Source organism: Staurois parvus, unplaced genomic scaffold, assembly GCF_062004578.1.
Source record: "Staurois parvus isolate SC_StPar_1 unplaced genomic scaffold, SC_StPar_1.0 ptg000141l, whole genome shotgun sequence".
In the NCBI taxonomy this organism is placed as follows: domain Eukaryota; kingdom Metazoa; phylum Chordata; class Amphibia; order Anura; family Ranidae; genus Staurois; species Staurois parvus.
The window spans coordinates 3555213-3582175 of NW_028317937.1; the positions used below are offsets into that span (position 1 = coordinate 3555213).

Consider the following 26963-nt stretch of genomic DNA (forward strand, 5'->3'; position numbering starts at 1 on the left):
GAATAGCGCCCCCATCACTGGTGTCAGTGGGAGGAATAGTGCCCCATCGTTGGTATCAGGGGGAGGAATAGTGCCCCAACGTTGGTGTCAGTGGGAGGAATAGTGCCCCAACGTTGGTATCAGTGGGAGGAATAGCGCCCCCATCACTGGTGTCAGGGGGAGGAATAGTGCCCCATTGTTGGTATCAGGGGGAGGAATAGTGCCCCATCGTTGGTGTCAGTGGGGGAGGAATAGTGCCCCATCGTTGGTGTCAGTGGGGGGAGGAATAGTGCCCCATCGTTGGTGTCAGTGGGGGGAGGAATAGTGCCCCATCGTTGGTGTCAGTGGGGGGAGGAATAGTGCCCCATCGTTGGTGTCAGTGGGGGGAGGAATAGTGCCCCATCGTTGGTGTCAGTGGGGGGAGGAATAGTGCCCCATCGTTGGTGTCAGTGGGGGGAGGAATAGTGCCCTATCGTTGGTGTCAGTGGGGGGAGGAATAGTGCCCCATCGTTGGTGTCAGTGGGGGGAGGAATAGTGCCCCATCGTTGGTGTCAGTGGGGGGAGGAATAGTGCCCCATCGTTGGTGTCAGTGGGGGCAGGAATAGTGCCCCATCGTTGGTGTCATTTGGGGGAGGAATAGTGCCCCATCGTTGGTGTCAGTGGGGGGAGGAATCGTGCCTCATCGTTGGTGTCAGTGGGGGGAGGAATCGTGCCTCATCGTTGGTGTCAGTGGGGGGAGGAATAGTGCCCCATCGTTGGTGTCAGTGGGAGGAATAGTGCCCCATCATTGGTATTAGTGACACCAATGATGGGGCACTATTCCTCCCACTGACACCAATGATACTTACCTTGCTGACCCCTGCTCCAGCCTGGGCTCGCTCGCTCCCTCCCTCTCCCATGGTACAGACACTTACCGGTCAGCTGTCTTCCTTCTCCGGCCGCTCTCCTTCTCTTCACTCGCTTGATCTTCGCGGTGCCGCTCGGCTCCTCCTCTCCAAGCTCCACCTCCTCGCCGGTGATTGGCCGCCTGTGTGCCTCTCCTGAGCTACAGTTCTGGCGGCCAATCACCGGCGGGGATTGATCCCGAGGGTGTGTCCAGATGACAGGGGCGGCATGTCATCCCGCCCACACCTGGAGACGGATAGAGCAGCGGTGTCTCGGTTCCTAAGACCATCGGGAATATGTGTTTTCCGATGGTCTTAGGCGACCCCTGTGAAAGAGTCGTTCGACCCCCAAAGGGGTCGCGACCCCCAGGTTGAGAACCGCTGGTATAGATACTGCAATTTACGCCATTTTTTTGCTATACAGCTCTGCACTAGTTTAACTTACAATTGCGCGGTCATGCAATACATTACATTAATTAAATTTATGTCCTTTTTTCACAAAAATAGAGCTTTATTTTGGTGGTATTTTATCACCTGTGTGCTTTTTATTTTTGGCGCTATAAACAAAAAAATTTCTGAAAAAAATGATATTTTCTCATTTCTGTCATAAAAAAAATTTAAAAAAAACCTAAAATTTTCGTCATAAATTTAGGCCAAAATATATTCTGCTACATGTTTTTGGTTAAAAAAATCACAATAAGTGTATATTGATTGCTTTGTGTGAAAGTTATAGCATCTACAAACTATGGTATAGATAATGGAATTTACACGGCTTTTACTTTCTGACAGCCCATCACATTTCTTGAGGTGCTAAAATACCAGAATAGTACAAACACCCCCAAATGACCCCTTTTCAGAAAGTAGATACCCTAAGCTATCTGCTGAGAGGCATATTGAGACCATGGAAGATTTATTTTTTTTCCACAAGTTTTTGGAAAATGACTTTCAACTCAAGGGAGTTGAAAGTCCCTTTTGCCCAGCGACAGCCCCAAAACATCACTGCTCTAGAGGCATGGTGAGTATTTTGCAGATCTAATTTTTTCACACAAGGTTTTGAAATTTAAAAAAAGAAAAGAAAAATATGTTTTTGTTTTTTTTCTTCAGTTGTAGGCATCATCCTGGTATAACCATTCAAAGTCCAGTGATGTACCAGTACGTTGCTGATCCTTGTTGGGTATATATGCTATGTTCTTTTTTTTTTTGCATGCAGCCTGTGAGCTGAATGAAAAAAAATGAAAAAAATTGGCCACGTATAAGTGGTACCCCATATGGAAAAAGGGTGACACCATGTTCCAAACTATCTTGCCCCTACTCCCCATGTAGTCTGGGCATCCGAGGGGGCTCCACTTGATTATTTTTTCCCTCGTAAATCCAAAACGTATATGTATAGCCTGTTGCCCTCTCACAGGTCTTCTACATGTTGACCCCATATCTGGCACGCTTCATGGGAAGAAATTGTTTGAATGCAAGGCGGCCAGAAAAGAGGGACTCATTAGCGCAGATTTTTTGTTGGGGAGTATAGACATCTGCAAATTTTTGGCTAAGGTGATTTACGAGGGGCTGATTTTTGTGGAGCCAGTTAAACTCAGGGTCACCCCAAGGACGACAGAATGTATTGTCGTTGAAATGCATAAAACACATTATACTCTCATATCTATGCCTGGCCATGGCAGCAGAGAACACGAGTGTATGATGAATCGGGTCTGTGGACCAATACAACCGCAATTCATTTTTTTAGTAATGCCCATATTGAGGGTTAGGCCCAAAAAAAATGTAAATTCGGAAATCGTAATGAGTTTCCATGCCAATGGTCTGGCAAGGTTTGAATTTGGATTTTGAGTGCAAACCTCCTTCCATCAGCAAGGGCACTGAAGATGAAACGTGGCTGGGTCTTCCAACATGACAATGATCCCAAACATACCGCCTGGGAAACAAGGAGTGGCTTCGTAAGAAGCATTTCAAGGTCCTGGAGTGGCCTAGCCAGTCTCCAGATCTCAACCCCATAGAAAACCTTTGGAGGGAGTTGAAAGTCCCTTTTGCCCAGCGACAGCCCCAAAACATCACTGCTCTAGAGGAGATCTGCATGGTGGAATGGGCCAGCATATGAGCAACAGTGTGTGCCAACCTTGTGAAGACTTACAGGAAACGTTTGACCTCTGTCATTGCCAACAAAGGATATATAACAAAGTATTGAGATGAACTTTTGATATTGACCAAATACTTATTTTCCACCATAATTTGCAACTAAATTCTTTCCAAATCAGCCAATGTGATTGTCTGGATTTTTTTTCTCATTTTGTCTCTCATAGTTGAGGTCTACCTATGATGCCAATTACAGGTCTCTCTCATCTTTTTAAGTGGAAGGCAATCAAAGGCTTAACTGTGTGAGAGGAGTGTTTCACTAGGGGGCGGGTGGGGTGTGCTTCACTGTAACACACTGATCCGGAAGGCTGTGCTCAGTAATCCGGACCAGTATGCTCAAACTGGCAGAGAGAAGAGCTGCATTGTAATAAATGCAGCCTTCCTTCCCATCAGTGTTTGCCAGCAATCACTGGGCTCCGGCGGGTAATCACCAGCCGGGACCCAGTAATTGACACCCGCGGCCGCAGTGCTGACCTGCCGCAGTAAATGTACTGTGGCTAGTCGGCAAGTGTTTAAAGTTCATGTGCGTGTAAATACAGGCATCACAATACTTTTGGCAATATAGTGTATGTGCCTGCTGTACCATGTACTTGCATGAAAAAGTATCCTCTTCTCTTTTTTGTCTTGCTTCCTTCGTGGGAAATACCTGGTGTTTCTGCCAGACCCTCTGCTTAGGCATTTAGGCATGAGAGTACAGCCTGCTCAGTTTTCTGGCTGTGCTGAGCCTGCTCTTCTCCAAGGATGGGACTTCTGCTGGCAACCCCCCCCCCCCCTTTTTAAAAGGACATACAACCGTAGGAAAGAAACTTCCAATAACTTCCAGTTGGTCCAACCGACTGTGCATGTCCTAGCCATTAGAGCATCTTATCATAGAGTGGAGTATCTATTTTAACTCATGAAGTTGTGATAAATATCCAGTAAGAAATAGCTTCCCATAGAGTAGTAATGTTTATTAAAAACATAAAACCAGAGGAAAAAAACTCACATTTTAAAAGAGCATAAGTAGTAGTATACTCTCACAAGCTGCTGGGTAGCCTCCAAATCGAGTCATATGTGCAACAACTACTGAATTCACAATGACCACCAACAAAAGATGCCAAAGGATCTCCACAGCCATCCAAGTGTGTGTGTGTGTGCGTGATGAAGTTATATGACTAAAGAATTCCCATAAGTAAATTACATAACATAGTGCACCCAATGTGCCCTCTATGTATGCTATTGTGCTGGATGTTTTTGCATCACATAGGACATTAAAATTATAAATTATATCAGATAGCCTTACAAGGGGTCATTTAAACTAATTTGTACAAAGAAAATCATTTTAGAGAGATTAAGATAAGTATATACATAAAAAATGTAACGTTAGTGCTTACCCCTTTGGGTGTAGGTATGTAACACAGAGAGCAGGAGAGCAAATGGTTAGGACAGCAACACCCCCTTGCTATGGTAAATATCCTGGATCTTATAGTCTCTATACCTGTATAGTGTTTAAAGTAGGGCAGTTGTCAGTACATAAAAATATAATATTACAGCGCAAAAATCAAACAAACAATAGTGATTAAATCAACAGTGATGAAACGGCCTGGAGGAGGGGCGAAACGCGTCTACGTAGTTTCTGGTTCCGCCGCAGGCTCTCTGACATCACAACCGGTGAGTGGAGCGCATGCTATCCGTTGCGCTCTGGAGCCATCTTTGTTAGTCTTTCACCTGTTGATGTGGGAGCACACACTTGCCTGTCTAAATATCCATTGATGTGGGAACCGCACATTTGCCGGTCTATTACCTTTTGATGTGGGAGCCATAAACTGTTGCCAGTCTAAAAACCTGTTGATGTGGGAAAGTTTTTACATCATTTAAGGCTTCTTTTTATCTTGTGAAATGTGAGTGCAATAATGCTTCGGTTTTAATTGAATTAAAGAGTATTACAGTATTACACTATTAGTGTCCCCATTGTTTTTTTGCATCTCATCTGTCCATTGGTGGTCTTTGGAGATTGTCAGGCAAGCATTTCTGCTCTGATCTGGTTCATTCCGGGGAACACACTTTACCAATAAAAGCTTGTTTGACTCTTAAACCATACAAGCTAAGAGTCCATCGTATCTGGTGAGTGTGGATTTTACCGAAAGATGATCACGGATGGTGTGGAGATATTATTTAAAGAAAACATTTTGTTTTGCCACCGTTTCTGATTGGAGCACTGAATCACCGTTTATTTGGGACAGTGGACTTTTTATTATTGCTTCATCACTGTTGATTTAATCACTATTGTTTATTTGATTTTTGCACTGTAATATTACCTTTAACAATGCAGATGACAACATAAATCTTTTGTAGATAGAAAAATGTTTAATTAGGACACTTATTTATTTTTTTCAGGTACTTATATAGCACTGTCAATTTATGCAGAACTTTACATATACAGTTGTGTTCAAAATAATAGCAGTGTGTTGAAAAAAGTGAATAAAGCTCAAAATCCTTCTAATGGCTTTTATTTCCATAAACACAAATGCATTGGGAACACTACACATTCTATTCCAAATCAAAACATGAAGAAAAATATCACATTTGCGTTGTTCCTCTAAACAAATTGAAGAAAAGTGAATATTAGACTGTTCAAAAAAATAGCAGTGTTTGTATTCTTTACAAACTCCAACATGCACTATAAACTGAAAAATGTTTGAAGATTTTGCTTTCCTTTGAATCACTTAATTAATATTTAGTTGTATAAGCACTGTTTCTGAGAACTGCTGTACATCTGTGTTGCATGGAGTCAACCAACTTCTGGCACCTGTGAACAGGTATTCCAGCCCAGGATGATTGGACTACATTCCACAGTTCTCTATTTCTTGGTTTTGCCTCAGAAACTGCATTTTTGATGTCACCCCACAAGTTTTCTATTGGATTAAGATCCGGGGATTGGGCTGGCCACTCCATAACGTCAATCTTGTTGGTCTGGAACCAAGATGTTGTACGTTTCCTCTTCAGCATAAGGCAGCATGACCTCTTTAAGTATTCTGATGTATTCAAACTGATCCATGATCCCTGGTATGCAATAAATAGGCCCAATACCGTAGTATGAGAAACATCCCCATATCATGATGCTTGCGCAACCATGCTTCACTGTCTTCCAGTGTACTGTGGCTTGAATTCAGTGTTTGGGGGTCGTCTGACAAACTGTCTCTGGCCACTAGACCCAAAAAGAACAATCTTACTTTCATCAGTCCACAAAATGTTGCGCCATTTCTCTTTAGGCCAGTCAATGTGCTCTTTGGCAAATTGTAACCTCTTCAGCACGTCTTTTTTTCAACAGTGGGACTTTGCGGGGGCTTCACATAGGCATCTTCTAATTGTAACAGTACTCACAGGTAACTTTAGACCTTCTTTGATCTTCCTGGAGCTGATTGTTGGCTGAGTCCTTGCCATTTTGGCTATTCTTCTATCCATTCGTATGGTAGTTTTTCGCTTTCTTCCGTGTATTTCAGGTTTTGGTTGCCATTTTAAAGCATTTGCGATCATTTTAGCTGAGCAGCCTATCATTCTCTGCACTTCTTTATATGTTTTCCCCTCTCCAATCAACTTTTTAATCAAGGTACGCTGTTCTTCTGAACAATGTCTGTTGGATTTCTATTACTCTACTACACCTGCTTGTAAATTATTTGCCATGTAGAAATATAATTTCTACCAAAAACAGTGATTTATCAGGTTAATGATGTCTGACTGCTATTATTTTGAACACAACTATATGTTGTGCATTCACATCAGTCCCTAACCCTCAAGGGGTATACAATCTAAGGTCCCTAACTCACATTCATACAGTACAGTACTAGGGCCAATTTAGACAGGATCCAATTAACCTATCAACATGTCTTTGGAGTGTGGAAGGAAACTGGAGTACCCAGAGGAAACCCATGCAGGCACAGGGAGAACATGCAAACTCCAGGCAGGTGGTGCCGTTGCTGGGATTCAAACCAGCGACCCTAGTACTGCCAGGCAGAAGTGCTAACCATTTAGTGGGGTGTCAGAAACCTGAACCTGTATTATCATTTTGATAGCATAATAAGAAACCCTTTATGCTGAATTTTAGGCACATATCTTAAGTTAATAAGTATATGTTTTACCCAGAAGAGGATTTGTATTTCTGTCCACCCAGTCCTGAGATTTACACATATTCCCCACAGCACAGTTCTGTCTAGCAGGTTAGGGGGCCACATATTTCACTGCTGCTTTTTCTCTTTCACTTTTAGGTCCCCTTCCCACCCCCATCCTGTGACTAGACCAGTGTTTCTCAACCTTTTTTCAGCGAAGGCACTCTTTAAAATTATGGAAAGTCCAGAGCACCCCATTCTAAAATGCCTCAAGACTGTCCATAATTTTAAAAGGGCACCCCATTCTAAAATGTCAAGTCTATTCTAATAGTTTTATATGCACACATGTAGGACAACCCAACATTAGAGGTGATTTATTCTTCCAAAGCAAATATACTTTTGCACACTGATGCTGAATAGTATTCCATGGCAGGGGTGGACTGACTATTTGGAAACTCGGGCACTGCCCGAGGGCCTGGGGTCAGTAGGGGGCCCCATGAGATGCCCCTGGTACCTTTTTCATAGGCTTTTTTGAGTTTGAGCAAGGACACAGGGGCCGCATGATCCCCTATTGTCCAGGGGCCCCATGAGTTGTCAGTCCGCCCCTGTTCCATGGTTTCTCTTCTCCCTCAGTCTTTCTCCATCACTGAGCTAATGTGACCCCAGCACTGATGGAGAGGGGCAGGGGAGGGTCAGACTAGGATGCTGTGCAGGCAGCTGACATCCTCCTTAACAACTGATGATGTCATTGGTTGTCAGGACGCCGATGGCTAGAAGGTCATAATGGTGCACAATGAAAACCTGTGGCTTTGTGCAACTAAAAGGCAGGTTTGTTCTGCCCACAGGCTTGTATACATGTTTTGGGCAATTTTAGGCATTTTGCTAAGGCACCGCTAAAAAAACCTCAAGGCACCCCAGGATGCCTGGGCACCATGGTTGAGAAAGGCTGGCCTAGACAGTGAAAAGAGAAATTCATCTCTCTGTCACTCATCTTTTTACTTCAACATGGCTCCTTGCACTGCAACACACCTAAATGGCACTTGTGAGAGTGAGGGGCACATCAGAGTGTCCCTTAACATAAAATGTACCCATCAGAGTTCCCCTTAATATAAATGTGGTCATCAGAGTGCCCCTTAATATAAATGTGCCATCAGAGTGCCCCTTAACATAAATTCTGCCCATCAGCATGCCCCTTATTTTATGTTAAAGGGCACTCTGATGGGCACATTTTCTGTTAAGGGGCACTCTGATAGGCATCTTATATATTAAGGGGGCACTCTGATGGGCACATATTATGTTAAGGGGCACAAATGGGCACTTACTGTGGAAAGGGGCACTCTGATGGGGAAATATGATGGAAAGGGGTAATTTGAGTATGAGAGGGCACTCTGATGGGAATACCTGATGTAAGGTAGCACTGTGATGGGGATACCTGATGTAAAGGGGCACTCTGATGGCCACACTCAATGTAAGGGGGCACACTGATGAATGGACAGACCAATATATGTTCATTCTTCCTATAAGAAGTTTAAAACAAGTTTGTCTCATTTGTTGTAAAACCATGGCAATTATAAGAAGTAGCAATGTGAAGAGCCACTATGAAACAAAACACAGCTCATTTGAGCAAACATATCCACAGCATTCCGAGGTGAGGGCATATAAAATAACTGAACTAAGAGCCCAGTATGACAGATCCACCAGAGTCCTCTCACATTCATTTACCACCCAGCAGTGTTCAAATGAAAGTTCACTTAAAGTAGCATGGATTTTGGGGCAATACAAAAGACCATTTATTGATGGTACGTTTAGAAAGGAGTGCTTGAATGCTGTTGCTGAAACTTTACTTGCGGTTAACAAAAAGATGAGCTGTGTGAAAAAAAAACCAAATCCTATTGTCAGTTTCAATGGAAACAAAAAAGACTGAAATATTAACAGAGGATGTATTGGGCACAGCTTGATGCTATACAGAGTGCAGTATGCGTCTCTTTAGCCATTGATGAATCAACAGATATAACGGATAATGCCCAGCTTTTGGTGTATGTAAGATTTTTTCACAAAAGAACTTTGTGAGGACCTGTTAGGTCTAACACCACTTGAGACACATACAAAAGGACAAGATATATATGAGGCCATTAAGGAGAATCTGAGAAAGAGGAGGATAGATCTGAAAATAATGGTCTCAGCCACCACAGATGGTGCCCATGCCATAGTAGGAAAAGAGAGAGGACCTGTGGCATGGCTGAAAGAGGACAACCCTGACCTTATTGCATACCACTGCATCATTCACAAGACTGTTCTGTGTGCCATTCTATCAGAAAAGTTTGCAGAAATAATGGACACAATGATGAAACTTATAAACTTCCTCAGGGTATCCTCATCCCATCAACATAATTTACTAAGAAAGTTTCTTAGAGAAGTTGCGGAAAATGCAAATGACCTTTTACTGTACAACAATGTTAGATGGCTGAGTATTGGTAGCGTATGGGAACGCTTTTGGAGCTTTCTTAGTACAACTCAAAAGTCAGAAAGCAAAACAGTTTTCACTGTTTTTGCAAGATGAGAGCACAATGGACAGTATTGATTTCTTAATAGACATAACATCACACCTTACTGAACTGCATTTAAAGCTGCAACAATTCAATTTGTGATTTGATGACCACAGTCCGCTCCTTCCAGAGAAAACTGGATTTGTTCAAAGAAGATCTTCAAGGAGAGTGCTTGCATTTTACAAAAGTGAAAGAACAGATTCAAGGAAACAGATGTTTCTCATTTTGTTGACTTCATAAATAAACTGATTGGAAACTTCAGTAAATGGTTTGACTGCTTCAATCTTAAACAGCAGCTCCTCCTGCTCATCCACAATCCATTCCTCATTAAAGATATCAGAATGTTTTCAAAGGAGGTGATGCAGACCTTCACGTGGGCACATGAGGTATCTCTACAGACAGAAATTATTGATATGCAAACAAATTTTGCACTAAGAGAGCACTTTGGAGGAACTGATCCTGCTAAGTTCTGGCTACAGAATGTGTCTGAAACTGAATTCCTTTGTCTAAAAAAGGTAGCACTACACACCTTGACCATGTTTGGATCTACATACAGCTGTGATTCGGCTTTTCCACTATGAACATTATTAAAAATATCATTCCAGGCTCATCAATGAGCATCTACAAATGTGCATGAGAATGACAGTAACTTCATTTAAAGTGATTCAAAAACTCAGGACCCTGCATTCCTATACTGTATCTGGTCTCCCATAGTACATAGAACATGGAAATGCAATTATTTTAGTAAATATAAACTGCTAAATACCTTTTCTCATCAGCAGGTAGAGCAGTCTTGTGACTTCAGAAGAGCACTGGTTAAAGCTTGTAGGAGGAGTTTTCCTTCTGCTTTAGGAGGATGTGAAACCTCTGACCCTCTGTCTGGACAGTGCTGATTGGCCCTGTGCTGATCACATGCACTCTCCCAGGAAAAAAAAACCCTCTCTAGCAGGGGTGGCTAACCTGTGGCTCTCCAGCTGTTGTGGAACTACATTTCCCATGAGGCATTGCAAAGATGGGAAGTTACTGACTTGCAGAGGCATGATGGAACTTGTAGTCCTGCAGCAGCTGAAGAGCCGCAGGTTGGCCACCCCTGCTCTAGCAATACACACCAAACTGAGCATGTGCATGTGACTATGGATTCAGTCTTTATCAGGTAGTAATTTCAAGAGGAGGGGCAGAGAAGAAAGGATCAAACCGCCTTTTTACACAATGCAGAGGATTAACCCCTTAGGTTCCACAGTGAGTATAACAAGCATGATTTACTACATATACAGACTTATTTTACTGTTGTGGGTTTAGTAACACTTTAAGCCAAGATTCAAACTACTGGCAGGACAATCAAAAGCCAATTTCTCTCACTAGACAGGGAAGGTAGAGGTTTTTAGAAGGGAAAAAAACTGAAAGAAAACAGAGGATAATGTGTGCAAGTTCAGATTGACACCTTCAGTTATTTAAGTCAGAAGGTGCTATTTTCTTTTCTTGAAATATAGATGTGCTTTTTATGTTTTATGTTTATAAGTGTTGCTTGTTTCCATGCTGTTTCTGCTAAAGATAGTTGATTGTATTCCATACAAAGACATGAGCAAATGTAAAGCCATTCTAGTTCCAGCTGTCCACGTTTAATGTCGTAACTGAATCTGAACAATAAATATTGTTGAAATGCTATGGAAATTGTACATTTCTCATTTTTTTTATAGACATACAGTGACTATACTCTGAGTCATTGCACAAACATGAGATTCAGAAGAAAATTTTAGTGACTGGACCTCCTTGAATTTTAATTTAATCCCCCTGCTCTAAGAGATATGGTTAAACACCTGCAGTATAATGATAAGCAGAAATTAACAAAACTGAGTTGCTTTTACCTAGAAACAGTATATAACAACAGTCCTAACTTGGAGTCTGGTTATACTGTATCCTGCCACCCATAGAGCTGTCACGGGTCTGCCCCAGTTTGCTAGGCAGAAACTGAACAAGCTCAGATGCAAAACAACTGACATCTCTCCTGTTCAGCTTTGAATTAGTAGGGGATCTGCTCATGGATCCCCTGCTGATCATAAAATACTCCACTCCATGTGAAAGGACCCTATGACAGGAGCGTTCTGGACAGCTTCCCCCATTGCTGAAGGGGCTGAGACCTGCCTGACAGGGTTCAGCCTGGCAGAGGAAGATGAAGAACAGCCATCTAGTACATCTACTGACCTTTCTCCAGCTGCAAGCTCCAAGTCAGTCTCTGACAAATCCTGCTAATTGCTACCAGGGGCCACCAACTCTATGGCAGACACAGAGGAAGACCAAGTCATGGCTTTGGCTCAGGTCCTTAAAGTGCACTGACCTTGCCTCCAACATCGCAATGTGGGCCTCGACCTGCACAAGGCTGACAGCGCTTGAATTTGTTATTCAATTTCATCTAAATTTGCTAGTGCACCTAACAGTACTCTGTCCACAGGCTTACAGTGTATCATGTACCTGGTGATGAAGCCTGGCGTGGAGAGGTATGCATTTTCTTACACCTCGTGTTCATTACTCCTGGTAAAGTAACAGAGGGCACGTTTCAGGAACTAGGAACCAGGCAGAGACAGAGTGCAGTTAAAATCACATCTTTCATGAAATAGCAAATATAACATAGATCGGGAATGTAGTCAAAACAGAAACAGGGTTTGGATGCCAGAGCAGGTTATCAGATGAGCCAGAATAAGGAAACAAGAAGTCAGCGTATTCAGGAGCCAAAAATCAGGAACAAAAATTGGAAGAGAAGTCAGCCAGACTGAGTTGTACACAGAAGCACAGGCAGGAACACACTGGAGATCATCATCCATGGAAAGGAGGAAATAAACTAAGCTGTTAGAATAGCAAAAAGGGCTGGCTGTAGGCTGGACTAATGAGGCAGGTAATGGTATCCAGGCGAATCACTGTAGAGACAATGAGTATCTGGTAATTAACCAACAGCTGAGCAGCTTCTGAGCACTGAAAGAAAAGAGCTGCTCCTTAAGTAGAAGGAGCCCAGCCATGACAGCACAAGAGCCCAGAGTGGTACGAGTGCCTCATGGTTCTGCGATGTCAGATGCAGGTGAGTCATCCATGTGTACCAGGATGCAGGCTGGACTGTGGATGCAGGGCAGCAGGAAAAGCTGGCTGGCAGGTCACTGGCTGTTGGACAACAGGCACTTGGCAGGATGCGGATGGCTGAGTGCAGATGATAGCCACTGGTAGTGATGGGCTGAACACCCCCTTGTTTGGTTCATGGTCGAACATTCTAACCTACTTAACCTCCCTAGCGGTATGATTATTTCAGATTTTTGGTGCTGAAAGCAGTACCCTTATTTTGCATGGAAATATGTAGTTTTTTTTATTGTAGGCTGTAATTTTTAGGAATAACTCACTGAAATCTGTCCAAACAAGAGTCTATTAAACATCCCGGGTATGATAAAATTTGAAACCCAAAATCATAAATTATAATTTAATAAATAATCATAAAAAATAATAATATAATAATAATACATTTAATTCAATAATATAATCAAACCAAAAACACTGAAATTTGAAATAGAGCGCCAAGTTCGCACATTGCTGAGCAAAGTCGCAAAATCGTTTTCAGTGTCTGATGACAAATTTCCCCACGAATCATCACTCAATTATGCAAGTGGTTCTGATTTACTATTGCTGTTCTCTAGCTGATCTAAACCCGCTTTTGACCTAAAGGGACACTTTTTGGACGCCATGGATGTTTCTCAGTTTCCAGGCAGAAAGAACAGACAAAATGCAGGCAGGGCACAGGACAAAGCACTGGGGACAAAATGTATGTGAAATAGGTTGAAACAGCAATGTTTTACTATGTAAAATTTGTTTGGAAAAAAAATTTTGCAAACAAATTAAAATTTTCAAATTTTCCGTCGGCGGCGGCACCCGTACGTCCCGATGTCACAGGGACCGGAACACAGAAGCCGGATGCCGGCATTGGCCGGAGGAGATGGCCGGGGACACTGCAGGGGACACATCGAGGGAGCGAAGGACAAAGTAAGCTCTGCAGGGAATCCTTATGCAGCGCCGCATGGTAAGCTCGAGTGTAGCTTGGGGTTACCGCTTTTGGTACTGACATTTTACCCAGAGCTACATTCGGGAATACCACTAGGGAGGTTAAAGTTTGACCGCAAACTTCGAACATGGACAATTTACTGAGTATGCAGTAAGATACCACTCAGTTAATAATTAACGCATGCAGTATTTTAGTAAGTCATGCAGTATTTTAGTAGTGAAACATTCAATCATGTTTCAGCTGTCAATGGGGTTCCCTGCTGACAGCTGAATGTCAAAAGAATTGAAAAAATGGCATAGGGTCCCCCTTCCCACCCATATCAAGCCCTTTGGGTCTGATATGGATTTTGAGGGTAACCCCCTACGCCAAAATTAAAAAAGGACAGTTGTTGTGTGTGTTCCAGCGTCGCTCCTCCCTCCCCACAGGCAGGAACACTTCCCCATGCCACTCTCATTTAGCCCAGGAGCGCACAACCACACTGGCATACGTTCTGGCGTCCATTTTCCCCTAGTACAATCACACACACCCACACCATCCCATTCAGGTATAGCAGCAATGCTGTTCCAAGCATTGGTCCTCCTCTTCCACTACACATTTAATTTTTATTGTTACTTTTATTTCTATTTTCATTTTTACTTTTATTTCTATTTTTTACTTTAATTTTTTATAACCTTTTAATATTATCAAAAACAAGTTTTTATCTTGATGCAATTAAATAATATATATATTCTACAGCCACATACACTATTTTTAACTATATAACCCACTTCGTTCTATGATCTTCACTTTATATCACTGTGTATATATATTTATATAAAGAACTAAATATTGTACTTGAAATAACCCCCTCTAACTCCTCACTCCTTAATTAGTAGACAAGGTGGAATTTTTGCTCCGACGGCATTCAGCCATGGTCAGTTACAGCTTGACCTTCATACAGGCTGGTCAGTAGCTCTGAGGAAAGGGACTCCCCAAGATGCATCAGCCATTTGACCGCACTGACAGTTGGAACACCTTGCTTGCCGTTGTGGCCATCTTCTTAATGCAAAAGCTTTTTATATACATGCTTCGTCTGTGAGTATGTTTTTATCTTTTATACCTTTGAATAAACCACCTAATGCACTAGGTGTGCGTGCCACCTGTTTATTCTTTATCTAGTAGCTGATCTTCCCGTCTGAGGAGGGCTGCACCCCTGAAGCATCTTCTTTTGGTTATCTCTGTCCTGGTTCCCTTGGCTTCCCTTTGGCTGTCCACTTCCTGAAGCACTGGAGAGTACATACGACTACCTGCTGTACACCTGCAAGCCCAAGTAAACAAAATTATTTGACCATCACTAGAGGAAACTGAATATGGATGAATACACAGAGTTTCATCTAGGGGTTGTTCCCATAAGATAAAGAGTTTGCCCACAACCCTTGCAGGTGCTCTGGCTGGGAAGCAGCACTAGCCTGTCCCCATATATTTGTGTTCCAATTTCCACCAATCCTCTGATATTTTGAATCCTGCCCCCTCTGGCTGTTCACCTTTATCTACCATACTTCACATCAGTTTACCTACTTTCTTCATTAGGAGTGGCCAATGGAATAAAGGGTTAAACTTTGTTACTTATTATTTGTTAACAGGTTCCTGTTTACCCTTTCAATCTTGTGGTTGTGCTGCAATAATTCAAACAACTCAAAAGTAGTATGATAATAAAAGAAATGTACTTAGCTTAGTTTAAAGATGTATTACAGATGATAAATTAAATATATACAGCATCACTCAAGTTCAGCCCGTAATTTCATTCATAATTCCTGGAAGCAACAGTGTTCTTTTTCCAGGCACTCTGTCTCAAAGTCTTGGGTGAGCTCAACCTGTCTTTGTCCTCAACCTATATATAAATATACTATATTGCCAAATGTATTGGGACACCCCTCCAAATCATTGGATTCAGGTGTTCCAACCACCTCCATGGCCACAGGTGTATAAAATCAAGCACCTAGGCATGCAGACTACTTCTACAAACATTTGTGAAATAATGGGTCGCTCTCAGGAGCTCAGTGAATTCAAGCGTGGTACCGTGATAGGTCGCCACCTGTGCAATAAATCCATCCATGAAATTTCCTTGCTACTAAATATTCCACGGTCAACTGTTAGTGGTATTATGACAAAGTGGAAGCAACTGGGAACAACAGCAACTCAGCCATGAAGTGGTAGGTCATGTAAAATAACAGAGCGGGGTTAGCGCATGCTGAAGCGCACAGTGTGCAAAAGTCGCCAGCTGTCTGAAGAGTCCATTGTAAAGACCTCCAAACTTCACGTGGCCTTCAGATTAGCACAACAACAGTGGAGCAGTGGACAGGTGCTCTCTGGAGTGACGAATCACGCTTCTCTGTCTGGCAATCTGATGGACATGTCTAGGTTTGGCAGTTGCCAGGAGAACGGTACTTGACTTACTGCACTGTGCCAAGTGTAAAGTTTGGTGGAGGGGGGACTATGGTGTATGGTTGTTTTTTTCAGACATTGGGCTTGGCCCCTTAGTTCCAGTGAAGGTACCTCTTAAGGCCTCAGCATACCACGACATTTTGGACAATTTCATGCTCCCAACTTTGTGGGAAGAGTTTGGGGATGGCACCTTCCTGTTCCAACATGACTGCGCAACAGTGCACAAAGCAAGGTCCATAAAGACATGGATGAGCAAGTTTGGGGTGGAGGAACTTGCACAAAGTCCTGACCTCAACCTGATAGAACACCTTTGGGATGAATTATAGTGTAGACTGCTAGCCAGGCCTTCTCATCCGACATCAGTATCTGACCTCACAAATGCGCTTCTGGAAGAATATGGACTAAGACTGGGATGCCATTAAAGCTCATGTGCGTGTAAATGCAGGCGTCCCGATACTTTTGGCAATATAGTGTCTGTGTGTGTGTATATATATATATATATATATGTATATATATATATATATATATAGACTCGGGAACTAGTTAAAACCAGTTTACTAAACAGAAAGGATTGTGGCACAGCTAAAAGGAGTAAAAGCAAGGGTAAAAACATTCATGCAGTGTTGAGTGTCAGTTGAGTGCAAAATATCCCCCTCTACCTTATGTATTAAGCTACTTTCACAGTTTTTGAAGTGCTTTTGCGTTCAAAAAAGCTCCTGAAAAGTTCAAGAAAAATGTTTCCCTATGTATGTTTATGTATGTCTATGTATGTTTTATGGGGTGTTGCACTTCCGCTGCGGTGTAAAAACTCCTGCTTGCAGCATCTTTGGAGCATGTTTGTTCGGTTAAAAAAAATGGCCCAAAAACACCTCTTCCCATTGAAATCAATGGAAAACGCCTGAAAAGCGCGGAAAAAACACCTCTGAGAGGCGTTTTCGGTGCAGTTTTTAAGTCATGTGTCCTTTAAAAACGTTCAGAAAGTGCAGCAAAACCGCATATGCGGATTTGCTGTGTTTTTACAGCGGATCAGTGTGAAAGGTAGCGAGCCATAAAAAAAAATGACAATTTCTCTATCACTCAACTAACAAAATACAGACAGCCACTCCCTGCAATAGAAGAACCTAAATATTTCTTTCTATTGAAATTGTGACTGTCTTCATTGGTACCACTGCTATAAGACACTTCTGGGTGTGCCAAATAGCATGGTTCTGTCCTCAGGTCACTATATCGCTACAGGACACAGTGGCCAGCAAGAGCAGCTACAGCACTCAGTGGGAAACACATTGACATACCTGAAATGCTGGATAGCAGCAGGGCCCAGAGCTTAAAAAAATTAGCAAATATTTAACTTGCCACCTGCTGATAAGTATTCATCTTCTACTACATGGAGTGCCTTAATTTCCTTAGAGAAGCAACAAAATTGTTTTAAAAGAGAAGTAAGGCCAAAACATTTTTTTGGCCATACTTCTCTTGAGCATCACAGGAGTGCACTTACTTGCTTTTCTGTGACCCAGAATCAGCAAACAGCAAGCTAAAGCCCACTGTTGGCTGACATCACAGAGCAGCTCCAGACTCAGGAAGGATCCCAACAATACTGTCAGGATCCACCCAGATACCTTATAGGAGAGCCTGAGCCAGTTGCTTCCCCTCCTTCTCCTGCCCAGTGCTCCAGTAAACACTGGAGGGGCAGAGCACAGAGTGGTGACTGCTCTGACCCAAGAATTGAGCGATCATTGGTCACATGCTTGCTCAGTTCTTGAGTTTAGACCTGTTGGGGGACAGCTGCAGCATTGGTCTGATGCTTCTTCTATTGCAGGGGGTGGCTGCCTGTATTTTGTTAGAGCCATATAGGTTATTATTAGATTTATTTTTTTCCCCCAAACGTCTCCTTTAAGCAAATATGGAACTCAATGCACACAATCCATTTTTATTCTGAAATAAGCAGGGATAAAAATGTAATTCAAAAAACATTTTTTAATTATTTTTTTCAGCATTTTCAAACAAAGCTAATAATTTTATCCTTTTTCTGTGGTTTTAAAAATATTTTTATAGCTGCATTTTTACTCATCATTGCACAAACTTGAAAAAATAATTAAAAACTAATTGTAAATGAACACTCAATGAGATATAACACCTGTTTTTTTATTATCTTTACTGTACAAAAAATCTGAACTAGTGGGATCAAAACTGCAACATGCTGCAGGAAAGAAAGTAGAAAGGAATAAAGGAATAATGTTGCCAGTCTTGTGCATAGACAGGCAGACATTTACATGCACATACCTGAATTTCACATGTAGAACTAATGTCTTAATTTTATGGTGGGATTTCAGTGGTTTCAGTCACACGCACCAGCTTCTTAATCCCTCCAGAACCTGTAACTTACCCTCTAGTGGCTCCTTCATAGGAATATATTAATTCTTGCGGGGATCCAAGTGGCACCACAGCTCCTTATGGACAAGTCAGATATTGTAATGCTGTGGTAAACAGTGGAGTCTTCCAAATATTATAGTGTGCCAGCTTCCATCCAAACCACGGTGTACGTGTTGGGTAGACTGATCCCTTACTAATTCTTGTATTGTACTGCATTTAGATATTTGTGCTTGCATTGCCACAATTTTTAATGCTCTGTTTGTATTATTGGACAAGAGCGTTGTAACATAATCCTAAACCCACCTTTTATAAAGGGAAACTGCACTCTATGATATACTGTACAGCTTAGTTGTAATGTGGTTTTAGTCTTAAATTATTTTTTTCCTGCTTTCGCTGCTTACCAGCATGCGTCTCCCTGCAACCTATTACATGCCTAATTAGCCATCCTCTCCCTCATTCAGGTGCCTTAGCAGTACGCAGTACCTTTATCATAATAGTTTGTATGTTGAATTCTCTTTCCTGGTGTTCTGTTGCGTGCATCCTAACATTTTGCATCCTAAATCTTGCATCTCCTGCATTTTGTATATATCATGCTGAATCCTGTATCTCATCATCCAGTATTGCTGTAAGCAGTGTTAAGTTACCCGAACCTTGCATTAACCCATAATTAAGCTTTTCTGTGCATAGCATTGCCCTAAATTACCCTTGTAGCTTGGTCTATGTAGTCTACTTTGCTTTTCACTCCTGTTTGCTCTGCTCACACTACTTCCTTCATTGTAGCCTGTCTTGAGTTCAGAACAAACTTACATCTTATTTTATCCCTTCTTTTTTGTCAGAAGTGTGGGATTAGATCATCTTTCCTGTAGGCTATTGCCTTGTTGGGATTTTGATAATTAAGATAATTTCAATTTTGAAATAACTGAAAAGGCCTGGATTATGTTTCCACTCTAAAATTAATCATGATGATCGAAAGGTTTTTAATAATCAGTTTCATGTTTTTTTATCTCTTCAGTAGTTCTAATGGTAATATGATGTTGTTATACTCTTTATCCTTCACTAGCTTTTTACCTAGATTGCGTAAGTATTTGTAAGTGTCTTTTACAAGAAAGATCCTCTACCAGTCAGACCAAGTACACCATTTCTTTTTTTACCCATGAAGAGAGAAATGATGATGTCATTGAATGATGGGAGCAAATTATTCACAGAACAAACAATGAACCGAAGGAAGATCTTGGACAATAAAAAGATTTAAGGCTCAGTGTTGCCTTTAAAATGGAGATTCAGACTGGAAGATGCAGCAGGAATCTTTAACAAAGGTTTATTTCATGCTGAGAAGTTGTATTGAAGTCTTTGGAAGGATTCATTTACAAACAAAATCATCAGATTGTGGAAAGCTGGAATAGAAAAATACTTAAATTAATCATCAGGTTTAACATTAAAGCGGAACTACAATGTACACTATCTGAGCACCGCAACCCAAAAGCGCTATTTAATTCATTTTAAATATTCAAAGCAAACTCCCCCATCCATCCATGTCTCAATGCTTTTTTTTGCTGGGAAATCACTTAGAACAACAACCCAAAGCAGTTGTGGTCAGATGATTGATGTAGCATTTACTTCCTGGAATCCATCTGCCCTTAGCTCAGGCATGCAGACAGGAGGGTGCGCTTAGTTGAGAAAACCCCTCCTCCCCTCCTGAAGACTCCTGGGATGTATTGCATTGTTTGCCTAAGCATGGAAGCCAGGCAGAAACTAAAGGAATGTACCGATTAAGGACCGCCGTATAAACAATATACTGCTACAGGGCGGCATCTGTGCGCAAAATCACATATATTTAAATGATTTTGCACTTACGGGTAGGGGGTGCGCGCGGACCGTGCTGCCATTCACGGCTGCAGATGTCAATCTCCAGGTCCCGGCTGGTAATTACCCAATCAGTCATGGGGAACAAACAGTCTTCCTCCCTGTCAGCTCGAGCACACACAGCCATCCCGATCAGGGTGCTTACAGTAAAGGACACACCCCCCGCCCCCTAGTAAAACACTCCCAGCACATAGTTAACCCTTTGATTGCCCCTCACATTAACCCTTTCCTGCCCAGTGCCATTAGTACAGTGCTTTTTTTTAGCACTTATCACTCTATTGGTGTCACTGGGGATGTGACACCAAGTTAGTTCTCCCCCAGTGTCAGAATGTTCACCGCAGTCCCGCTAAAAGTCACTGATCACCGCCATTACTAGAAAAAAAAATCCCAGTATCTATACCACCATTTGTAAACGCTATAACTTTCGCATAAACCAAATAATTTACACGTATTGGGATTTCTTTTAGCAAAGACTTGGAGCAGAATACATTTTGGCCTAAATTTATGACAAAATGTAATTTTTTAAATTTTTGTACTGGACATGTATAATAGCAAAAAGTCCAAAATATTGTTTTTTTCTCAAAATATATAGTGCAAAAAATAAACGCACAGGTGATCAAATACCACCGTAAGAATGTTCAATTCATGGGAAAAAAAAGGACGTAAATTTAATTTGGGTGCAACATTGTGATCGCGCAATTGTCAGTTAAAATAACACAGCGCTGTAACGCAAAAAATGGCCTGGTCAGGAAAGTTGTAAATCCTCAGGAGGGCAAGTGGTTAAAATAAGTAAATATGGTATAATTTCCTATCTATTTACTAATGCTAGCAGCACAAGGATACAAAATAGTCAATGTTGATTGACTGTGTGAAGTTCTGCTTTAAAGTGGTAGTAAACCTTTGAAATGAAAAGTGAACAAAGCATTTCCTTCTACATCCTTCTACTGTATAGTGTGTACTTTCCTCAATATAAAGCACTGCATGTCATTTCTCTCTACTGTCTCATTCCTCTGCTATCTGCATAAGTCACTTCTAATTGGTTATGTCAACACCAGGCAGACAATCTCGGGAGATGTCTCCCATCCCCCTCTAGCACACAGCAAGTGATTGACAGCCTCAGCTGTGCATGTTTTCCCAAGAGACTTTGTAGATGGAGGTGTGTCTTTACCCTCCACTCATGTCTCAGATTACACTGAGCTCCCCCCCTATTCTGTGCAATGTGTGATGGCAGATTCCTGCCCCTGCCTCCTGGAGCTGAGAAAAATCCTTCGCCCTGGGTTTTAGAAAGCTGTACAGGAGAGAGGGCTGCAGATAAACAGGTACAAGTTATGTAGGAGGTTTTGTTTCATCTGTGTATCACCTGAGGCAAGTCACTTGAGTGGGTATATGTAAGGGTTTACAACCACTTTATATGAACAAATGTTCTTTGCTTGGCAAGCAAAATAAACTGCACTAATGGTGTCAATCTAACTGTATTAGTATCTTTTGAAAACAATCCATGTGCACAGGGTGCATAGAGCTTACTTTTTATTCTTGTAAATAATGTCAATACCTTGTTGTTTCAACATTTTCTTCCCTTTCTTCTGCCCTGGAACACAATAAAAAATAAAAAATTAAAATCAGTTATTGCTTTAAATCAGGGGTGTCCAACCTTTTCACTGTCCTGGGCCACATTGGAAGAGGAATTGTCTTGGGCCACACATAAAATGCACTAACAATAAGGATAGCTGATGAGCAGAAAAAGTCTGGCAGATCACAAGTGAATGATCACTGATATAGATAATGAATCTGAGTGCGACAGTGGCATCCCTAGGGGGGTGCGGGCCGCACCGGGTGACACCATCACAGGGGGTGCAGGAGCAGGATGCCAGCAGAGCTTCTGGGCTCTGTGAAGGTCCTGGCCAGTTATTGGGGTGATCCCAGATTCCCGGCACAGTGACAGCTGCCCCCGGTGTACCGGTAAAATGAGTATCCCCGACCCGTGTAGATATGTATCCCCTGAAGAAAGTGCGCATGTGCCAGTTTCAGGCCAAAGAAGCTGATCGCCAATCTCCGACTTTAGCACAGAGCTGCCACAGTTAACCCCTTACAGGCTGCAAACCGCTGAAGCTGATCACGCAGATGACAATGGGTTGCAAGATCAGTTAACCCTGTATAGATTCAACCTATAAGGAGTTAACTGATCTTGCAACCCATAGTGATCTGCCGGATCAGCTTCAGCGGTTTGCAGCCTGTAAGGGCTTAACTGTGGCAGCTCTGTGCTAAAGTTGGAGATCGGCTTCTTCAGCCTGAAACCGGCACATGCGCACTTGCTTCAGGGGATACATATCTTCACGGGTCGGGATACTCATTTTACCGCTACACCGGCACCACTACTTCCTCTCTGGAGGGGTGACACCACATGTTTCTGCACCAGGTGACACCAATCCTAGGGACGCCTCTGGAGTGCAATCTTTGACACTGTTTTTCATGGATGTAGTAGCAATTCTCAATTAATTCTCAAGGTGCTCATTAGATATTTTGGTTCTAATTTTGCCCTTTGAGTGCTTTATTCTTAACAATAATGGCTCACAAATATGGGTGCTGCTGAAAACTGACGACATGAATAAGGTGTGATTGTGAAGAGTGAGATATTTTTCTTTGGAAAGATAAAAACTAATTAAAATGTAATTTAATGCACAATTGTCTTGAAACCTTCATTGATTCCTGCAAACCATTGCAGTTACAGAACTGAGTATTCTGCAGCACACAATGAAATTAATATAGCACTATTTTTAAATCATACGTTTAGATACATCTGCATATTTCAAATCTTCTAAAAATACTTCAGTTTATTCTAATTTCCAAAAAACAGGTCCATACACATTATAACAATAGTAAAGATACATACTTGGTAGCAGTCGCATGGTACATTGGGAAGTTTTCTGCTTCTCCTGACTCTTTTTCAACACGAACACTACAGAGTAAAAAAATTGTTTTTTTTTCATATAATGAGTGTGGCAGGAGGTTGCTTAATTTGATTTTAAAAATTAGAAAGAAATGTAAATACTGACATTGATCAGTTAGAGAGCAAATCACTTAAAGCAAGTTTATGGTCACAGCATACAATTTCACTTTATAACATCAGCATTTTAGGAGCAGTAAAGACAATAGTTATTTTGACAATCCAATATAAGGTTACTTTAAAAAATCCCAATCTTTCATGTGAATTCTAAAAATATTAAAACAATCTCCTGCGCTCCCTCAGAAAACGTGTATGTATTTAAAAGAAACTGCTGTGAAACGCCTAAGTATCACAATAGTGAACCCTGAGTGAGATTGCAGCGCTAATAAATATAAATTATATGTGCTCTAAATACTGTGAAATATATAAATAATCTGTGAACGTTAATGTGCAAAATGACAAGTGATTACGCATATATTGTGAAAAGATCACACTTATCATCATAAATGCAAAGTAAAAAACTGCACACAAATCATCATTTCAAACACATATAGTGCTATATAATAAACGTCCACGTCCAATAGTGCTGTGCTAGTGCAAAGTCCAGAAAACAAAGGAAATCTGTGCAAGCTCCACCGCAAAAACAAGATTTTTGCCACACCTCACATTTGTGGTGTTAATGCGATCCCTGGGTGACCCCAGTATCCGTACTCACCAGATACTTTTGACCTCTTATATAAGCAAGCAGGTCAAATAGCATTCTGATGTGTGTGATCTTAAACTAGTTGCAGATTCTGGGCATGCTACACATGCCACAAAAAAATTGAATCATTGTACACAGGATGTGTGTAACTAGTCACTGCTCAGACCATGATTATAGAATGATATGATGTAACATACAGTACTGTTATATTTGTATCTTTCTGTTTATTCATCTGCAAATCAAAGGGATGATCTCAGACCTGCAAATAATGTCAGTTAAAGCAAACTGACAAGTAAAAAAAAAGTTTATTTCATTTGTAAATAACATTGCAATGCTTTGTACCAGAATCATAATTTTAGTGTCATTTTAAACAGGACAAATTACAGAATAAAATGCGCACATTTTATGTGCAGTAACACTATTTATTTTAAAACTAACACTGCTCAAGTAAAGGAAAGAGTGCATTTTGTTTAGTTTGGTTGCGTTTTATCATCTAAGGATTGCGAAAACAAAAACTGTTGCAAGACAATATCATGAAAAGAAAGCCTTGTTTGTCCTTAAAAATATATATGTATTACCTTATTATTTTTAGTAATGACAAAGCCATTGCTGAATAAACAGCTCCATAGCAGAAATGTAAAGATTGCTCTGGGTGAGCAGGTGTGAAAGGGAAAAACAGTTAACAGTATACAGTGAAGGAAATAAGTATTTGATCCCCTGCTGATTTGATTTGAATGTTTGCCCACTAACAAAGAAATGATCAGTCTAAAAATTGAATGGTAGGTGTATTGTAACACTGAGAGGCAGAATAGCAACAAAAAATTCAAAAGAAATGCATGTCTAACAAATTATGCACTGATTTGCATGTTCATGAAGGAAATAAGTATTTGATCCCCTATCATTCAGCAGGATTTCTGGCTACCAGCTGTCTTTCATACAGGTAACAAGCTGAGATTAGAAGCAGTCTCTTAAAGGGAGTGCTGCTAATCTCATTTTGTTACCTGTATAAAAGACACCTGTCTACAAAAGCAATCAAACAATCAGATTCCAAAGTCTCCACCATGGCAAGGCTGGACTGGGCTACCAAACTATCACCAAACAGCTTGGTGAAAAGGTGACAATAGTTGGTGCAATCATTCGCAAATGGAAGAAACACAAAACAACTGTCAGTCTCCCTAGGTCTGGTGCACCATGCAATATCTCACCTCGTGGAGTGTCAATGATCATGAGAACAGTAAGGAATCATCCCAGAACTACACGTGAGGATCTTGTCAATGATCTCCAGGCAGATGGGACCACAGTCACCAAGAAAACAATTGGTAACACACTACGCTGACAAGGATTGAAATCTTGCAGTGCCCACAAGGTCCCTCTGCTCAAGAAAGCACATGTCCAGGCCTGTTTGAAGTTTGCCACTGAACATCTGAATGATGCAGAGGAGGACTGGTTGAAAGTGTTGTGGTCAGATGAGACCAAAATCGAGCTCTTTGGCATCAACTCAATTCGCTGTGTTTGGAAGAGGAGGAATGCTGCCAAGAACCCCAAGAACACCATCCCAACTGTCAAACATGGTGGTGGAAACATTCTGCTTTAGGGATGTTTTTCTGCTAAGGGGACATGTCCTCTCCCTGCACCGCATCAAAGGGACGATGGACAGGGCAATGTACCGTCAAATCTTGGGTGAGAACCTTCTTCCCTCAGCCAGGGCATTGAAAATGGGTCGTGGATGGGTGTTCCAGAATGACAATGACCCAAAATAGACAGCCAATGCAACAAAGGAGTGGCTCAAGAAGAAGCACATTAACCTCCCTGTCAGTTTTCCCGAGTGTAGCTCGGGGTAGAATTTCTATACCACAAGCGGTAACCCCGAGCTACACTCGGGCTTACCATGCGGCGCTGCTCTGGGGGTCCCTGCAGCACTTACCTTGTCCTTCGTTCCCACGATGTGTCCCCTGCAGCGTCCCCGGCCATCTCCTCTGGCCGATGCCGGCATCCGGCTTCTGTATTCCGGTCCCCGTGACGTCGGGACGTACGGGCGCCGCCGGCGGCGGGAAATTTAAAAAATTTAAAAAATGTCATTTTTTTTTTTTTTCAATTTTAAATAGTAAAACATTGCTGTTTCATCCCATTTCACATACATATTGTCCCTAGTGCTTTGTCCTGTGCCCTGCCTGCATTTTGTCTGTTCTTTCTGCCTGGAAACTTAGAAAAGTCCATGGCGTCCAAAAAGCGTCCCTTTACGTCAAAAGCGGTTTTAGACCGGCTAGAGAACAGCGATAGTAAATCAGAACCACTTACAGAATTGAATGATAATGATTTGTGGGGAAATTTTCCTAAAAATTACAGCCTACAATAAAAAACTATTTCCATGCGAAAAAATGGTACCGCTTTCAGCACAAAAAATCGGAAGGAATCATACCGCCAGGGAGGTTAAGGTCCTGGAGTGGTCCGATTGAAAATCTGTGGAGGGAGCTGAAAGTTCGAGTTGACAAACATCAGCCACCAAACCTTGAGAGTAGAACACAGTGCGGCGCTTATATGCCCTAACAGCCCTAGATGTAATACAAATAACTTATCACATGTAGCTAATAAGTGATAAATAGGTGATAACACACAATAAAGTGACTAAAACACAATAACATGAATAGTGTCTATGTGGGAAATGAAGTCATGCAGGTGTGCACTGCAAATGCCAATCCTCAGACAGGTGGAGTGCCCCCCTCCTCAAATAGGTGGAGTGCCAATCTGCAGACACTCAAGTGCCAATCCTCAGACAGGTGGAGTGCCCCCTCACCTTCCTGCCCAGGCCCCACAGGACCAACGAGCCTTGGGTATATAATCGCTCTATACCCCTGAGCGTGGATGGATCCCTCTGCTGATGGGTTCCCCGGATGACAGTATTGGGCTTCTCCTCCTCTTAGCTCCTATGCAGATCGTTGGTGGTATCGATAGGTCTCCCTCCCTCACGATCACAAATGAGGAAAGAG

General features: G+C 41.8%; 1 protein-coding gene across 1 annotated transcript in view; it reads right to left on the reverse strand.

Annotated features, from left to right (window-relative positions):
- Positions 1-18222: 18222 nt before the first annotated feature.
- The window catches only part of ATCAY (ATCAY kinesin light chain interacting caytaxin), a 56223-nt gene continuing 47482 nt past the window's right edge, over positions 18223-26963 (reverse strand). Inside the window, exons 10-12 of the mRNA XM_089673584.1 lie at positions 23220-23285; positions 21882-21917; positions 18223-19860 (exon numbers count right to left, since the gene is read on the reverse strand). Of these exons, the coding sequence (XP_089529710.1) occupies positions 19827-19860; positions 21882-21917; positions 23220-23285 (136 nt within the window). The 3' untranslated portion in view covers positions 18223-19826. The remainder of the gene's footprint in view (positions 19861-21881; positions 21918-23219; positions 23286-26963) is intronic.